Genomic DNA, 6000 nt, shown 5'->3' with positions numbered 1-6000 from the left:
CAGCCAAGAATCCTTCCCTGCCTGCTCCTCTTGAGCAGAGATTATAGGAACAAACCAAAGAGGGAATTGCAGGATGAGATCCAGCAGTAAATCCTGAGACACTCCAGGAGCTGATTTTACAGCAAGGAAAAGTGTGTTTGTTTGATCCAAAGTGACACCGTGGTTTGAGGCAAAAAAATGAGAATATGTAATTGACCACAGGAGCCACTTTTTATGAGAAGGGCAATTTTTCTGCCTCTGTAACAACAGTGTTGTTTTACTGCTGTGTAAAGTCACTTCTGCTTGCAACTTGCATCGTGTAGCAGGTACCTGAGGTGGAAAATATTACATAAAAGTCATCTGTTTTCTGAAGCATTCACTTAAGAGATACCCAAGCCATCATTCTGGGCATGGACAGCACACAGGGATGGATGTTCTTAGTGCTGATGTGTTTTAGCTCCAACCTGCAGGGACAACCACAACAGCAGAGTAAAAGATTTCAGTTTTCTCATGAGTTCCCCTCCTAAACTGTCCTGAAAAAAAGAAAGTGTACGCACAGCCTTCTACATAATGCACTAGTTCCCAAAATTCTGCAGTGAGGACCAAAAATATCCAGGGAATGTATTCATTTTCATAGACAAGCTTTTAAAATAATAGTTTATTTTTTTGAGTCAGTGGTATATTTAAAAACAATCTACTGTAAGAGTAAAAAGATTGTAGATAATAAAAAAAACCAAAGTGTGATGACAATAAAAAACCGCTAAAATATAAAGTTAGTTTCCTTCCTCCCTCCCAAAACCCCATCCCATCAGTCTGATATTTCTCAGAGCTTAATATCTGGAAAAAAAAAAACGCTTTTTGTCTTTTCTTTACACTTTCAGCAATTAGGAAATTAAGAATACATAAAGCATTCTTTGCAGGCACATTAATCATTATGACGTGAAAAGCAGGCACCATAAAAATTAAAACATTCTAAAAACCATCATATATACAAACACTGTACAGAATGATGGCACAAGGACAAAGTGATTCCGTTCAGTTCATCCTAATCCAACATGAAATATTACACAACAGAGAAAGGAAAAAGCTCTTCCCGTTTCTGTACTCAACATTTAGGTTCAGAATGAGCAGGAGTCTCCTCTCTGCTCACTGTTTTCTCTGCCACACCCTCGTGCTGTTGGCAGCTCCAAGGCTTCCTTGTTTTCCCCCTCATGGACACCCCAGCTGAATGGCAGTGGCAGTGGGTGATCACCCATGACTGATTTTACAAAGCCATCAATCACAGATTATCCTCAGCTGGGAGGGACCCTCAGGGATCATTGATCCAGCTCTTATCCCTGCACTGACACTCCAAAAATCCCACCCTGGAGCAGTGTCCAAACCCTCCTGGAGCTCTGGCAGCCTCGGGGCTGTGCCCATTCCCTGGGGAGCCTGGGCAGTGCCAGCACCCTCTGGGATGAACCTTTCCCTAAATCCAACCTAAACCCCCCAGGCCAGCTCCAGCCATTCCCTGGCTCCTGTCCCTGATTGTGACAATGCATTGTGGCATTTCCCTCAGGGGGATGCTGCTGACCCACCAAGGCCTCCCCTCAGTCTCCTCTCCTCCAGCTGGACATTCCAAGGGCCCTCAGCTGCTCCTCACATGGCTTCTCCTCAAGGCCCTTCCCCTTGGACACTCTCTAACAGTTTGATGTCTTTGTTATATTGTGACTGGTGCCACCCCAGTCACTGTCACCCTTTGTGCCCCACCCTGAGCCAGCTGCTCACCCATCCCGTGATGTGTTCCTCCAGCTGTAGGATGGACATTTTGTCCAAAAGGATCCCGTGGGAGACAGTATCAAAAGCTTTGCAGAAGTCCAAAAAAATTCCATCTCCTGGCTTTCCTGGCTCAGCAGCTGGGTTACCCTGCTGTAAAAGGAAACTGGGTTCCACAAGCAGGACTTTCCCTGAAGGAGCTGTGCTGGCTGTGACCCATGAACTTCACTGTCCTCCAGGTGTTTTCCAGGACCTCCCAGAATAATCTCCATGATTTTACTGGGCCTGTAGTTCCCAGGGTCCTCCTTCTTGCCCTTCTTGAAAATCAGGACAACATTCCCCAGCTTCCAGTCAGCTGGGACCTCTCTGGATTCCCCAGACTGCTCAAAAATCATCAAGAGGGGTTTGATGATGGCATCAGCAGCTCTTTGAGGATTCTGGATAAATCCCATCAGGGTCCATAGATTTGCAGGGGTTCAGCTGGGGCTGCAGATCCTGCAGTTCCAGGCTGACTGGGAGTTGATCATTGTCACAGTCATGGTCCTCCAGCTCGGGGCACTGGGACCCCCTTGGTCTGTGACCCACGCTGAAGACAGACAAAGGATGTGTTAAACACCTCAGCCTTGTCCCTGTCCCTGTTTGTGAGGTGCCCATCCTCACCCTAGAATGGGCTGATGATATTTTTACACTGCCTTTTGCCATTGATATATTTGAAAAAACCTCTTTTTTTGTCCCCAACAGCTCTGGCAGCTCCAACTCCAGTTGAGCTTTGACCACAGGAATTTTCTCCCTGTAGTGGGGAGCTGCAGCTCTGTTGTTCCCATGCCCCCTGACCTTGCTTCCACTAGCACACACCTTCCTTTTCCACCTGATAGCCAAGAGGAGATCCCTGTTCAGCCAAGCCAGCTCTGCTTGACTTCCAGCATTTGGGAATTGCTGCTCCTGTGCCCTTGGGAGGTGATGTTTAAAAAGGGACCAGCACTGATGGACCCCAGCACCTGCAAGAACATTTTCCCAGGGGACCTTACAAATTCCCTGAGCAGCCTCATGGTCAGAGGGGAGGTTCTGCTGGCACTTTTCCTCCTCTCACCAGAGGTTTTAAACTCGATGGCATCGTGGTCACTGTGGCCAAGGCAGCCCCCAATCCCCACTCTGCTCATTGCAATCAGGTTATTTGTAACACAGACCAATTTCACAAATCAGTGGTGTCTGATTTTTAACCCTGGGCTAAAATCCCTGTTATTCAGGGAAATCCTACAGCAGCTTCACCTCACTGGGAAACCTCCTCTTGCCCTGAATTCCAAGTGAATATTGTCATTGATTCCTATATACACTGAGATTATACAAAAACTCTGCTCATTTGAAACTCCAGAGGTACCCAAAATCTTTAGGTACAACATTTCCAGCTCTCGTTTTAATCTCCACATTTAGCTCTGTGCCTGGCGTTATCCAGAAGCAGGGAGAAGGTTTAGGAAGAGGGTTCTGTCAGTTGATGGAGTTCCCAGTCTCAAGTAGAAATCCAGATTTCTTTCAAGTTATGGGAGGGAATGATCCCAAAAACAAGGGGATGTAGTGTTGGGTCCGACGCGCGGCGAGAAATGGATTTCTTACGGAGTTACCATTGCACTAAATGTTAGATACTGCACACCTGAATGAGGTAAACATTATAGACCATAAAATACTTAGGGAAATGAATTGTTACAGCTTGATCTTTGGAAAATAACCCGCTTCCTTCTTCACTGGACAATCCCAGAGTCAACAGACGTTTGTTTCCGCGTCGTCTTGGGAGGCGGCGGCGGAGGAGTCTTGCTGGGCAGGGGAGGAGGCAGGTGCTGGAAAAGACCAATTTGGGCAGGTCACGTTAGGAATGAATGGAATTCTGCAATGGTTTTGAGTCATCTCTAAGTGCAAGAGGCAGCAGGTAAGTCTGGAGCCCTCTGGCTCACAAAAACCTCTCCCTGCAGAATTTGCTGCGAACACAGAATGCTCTCAGCCATTACTTTTAAATATAACTTTGACTTTTGACAGTGAAAAAAAATCTCTCAAGAGTTCAGGATTAATTAGCTCAATATTTAAGAGAAAAATCTTTTGAAAGCACTGGAGAAGTTTATAATTCCCCACTTTATATCATGATAGGATATTGATTTCTTGGTCTGTATCGATTGCCCTCAGCCTCAAGGCACTCAGAGCTTAAAAACCAAGCTGAAGCAATGGCTTCATTGCTTTTCCATTATGTTTTGGATTTTGCACAGTTAGAACAGAAATATTTTTAAAAAATCAAAAAAGAAACAATTTAAAATCATTTAGAGAGATAAGTAACTCACAATTTACTATTACACACCAAGTTATAATTAAAATATTCCAAACAGAAATGCACAACGTTCAAATATACGTATTTTAAATCACTTTACATATCTCACAACAGAAAAGCATCCCCAGTCAGAATCACCAGCTAATTGGACAAATTAAAGAAGCCATTATGGAAATTAAGACCTTTTTTCCCTAATGTTGAAACCTACAAGTGATAAAATGTGTTGCAGAAAGAGCTGGAGAACACTGCAGTTTGCAGGCAGGTTTTCCCAGATTTTGGCAGTGCAGGCAGCACAGGTTTCCCAGAGGCTGTGCTGCAGTGTCACAGCTCATCAACTCTGCTCTGGCTTTGTTTTTCTTATGATTCTCCCCCACTCCCCAGTCAGGGCCTTTTGTTTTCCTCCAAGCCCAGTGATGCTTTCCCAGCTGTTTGTTTTTGTTCTGCCTCCCCCAGCCCAGCACCAGCTGCTGGCTCCACACAGGCACAGCCTGAGGAGCTCCAGCTCTGCCCAAATTCCTTGGCCAACCCTGCAAGAAGAGCCCAAGCAGCTGCAATGCCTCAGTGCTGGACACAATTCCTGATGGTTTGTCAGGGTCAGGAAGATCCTGGTATCTAAACAACTGAGAAACCCCATGGAAGTGCACAGAACCAAAGCTGGTCCTTTTCAAAGCTATCCAAGGATGCTGTCCCAGAAAGAAGAGAGGCTCAGGGTGATGGCAGGACATCTCAGTCCCTCCTCTGCTCAGAGCAGCTCCTGATGCTCCTGCAGTCTCATGACTGGGAGTTTTCAGAGATGAGTAAGAGCAGAAGAAAAACAACCTTTAAGGTGACTAAACATGCTCTCCCAAGCAGGGAGAAGCCAGTGTGGAGTTACAAATCTGAGATTTCACCAGACAGTTTTACTGATCACAGAATAAGGAGAAAGCTAGGAATGTGAACTGGCTGAGCCAGGCAGGCTGGATCTTTGCTGGAATCTCTTTCCTGTATCCTGCCTGGACAGCACCACTTTCCACTCCATTGTACACCTTTCCTCATTGTTCCCAGGCAAAGGAAGAGGGATCGATCCCAAACCACCACCAGCGAGCCATGCCCTGAGCTTGTCTCTCCATTCTGCTCCACACCCACTCTCCATTTCCCAGCCCCTCCAGCACCACCACTGCTCTTTCTGCCTGCTCCCAGCCTCCTCCTTGGCTTCAAAATGCCCTCTGACACCTTGGAAATCCATTGGGATTGATCTGCTGCTGAGGGAGAATCTCTGAACCAAAAGTGAAGCACCGGACCAGGGTGCCAGGCTGGAAAGCTGCACTTCCCTGCCTGCTTGGAAAAGAGGCACCCACCCCTGGCACTGGGGACAGGGGGCAGTGGTGGCCTTGGCAGTGCTGGGGGAACATTGCACTGCATGATTTTAGTGGCCTTTGCCACCCTAAATGATGCCATGATGTCCCACAGCAGGCTCCAAACGGGCACTGCTTGTTCCCAGCTTCCAGGGGGACACGATGATCTCTGAGTCAGAAAAGCCAACAGATTAATATGAAAGGCAGGTAAAATAAGAATTTAATTTTTTTACTACATGCAAAACTGAAGATTTTGTTTGACTTTTAATTAAAATGCCACTGCTGATCTGCCTCTGAAGTGTTGCAGCCAGAACCATTAAATATTTCTTCTACCTGAGCAAATCCACTCTTAACTTGGCGTGTTAACTCCTGAATTCCTGCTAAGGCACCTGAATAAATGTCAGTTGGGATCTGAAGATTCCAAAACCTTTGCAAACTTGCTTAATCCAGTCCTGTATCCAGGCAAGGGCTCTGGGAAAGCTCAGGGAAATGCTGGTGGTCTGCAGAACATGAACATCTCATGGAGCTGACATTCCCTTCAAACTCCATAAACCACGTGCCCCTCAAAAACACAGCACAAAACATAAACCTTTCCTCCTTGCTTTGCTCTCTTTAACTTCA

At 46.2% G+C, this 6000-nt stretch overlaps 1 protein-coding gene across 1 annotated transcript in view; it reads right to left on the bottom strand.

Moving 5' to 3' along the window:
* Positions 1 to 622: 622 nt before the first annotated feature.
* DOCK1 (dedicator of cytokinesis 1) overlaps positions 623 to 6000 on the bottom strand; it is a 254970-nt gene continuing 249592 nt past the window's right edge. Inside the window, exon 52 of the mRNA XM_014308424.2 lies at positions 623 to 3566. Coding sequence (XP_014163899.1) covers positions 3471 to 3566 — 96 coding nt within the window. The 3' untranslated portion in view covers positions 623 to 3470. The remainder of the gene's footprint in view (positions 3567 to 6000) is intronic.

The sequence above is a fragment of the Geospiza fortis genome, unplaced genomic scaffold, assembly GCF_000277835.1.
Source record: "Geospiza fortis unplaced genomic scaffold, GeoFor_1.0 scaffold452, whole genome shotgun sequence".
In the NCBI taxonomy this organism is placed as follows: Eukaryota; Metazoa; Chordata; class Aves; order Passeriformes; family Thraupidae; genus Geospiza; species Geospiza fortis.
Note: the sequence above shows the minus strand (reverse complement) of the source record. Positions and strands in the feature narration are given on the sequence as shown.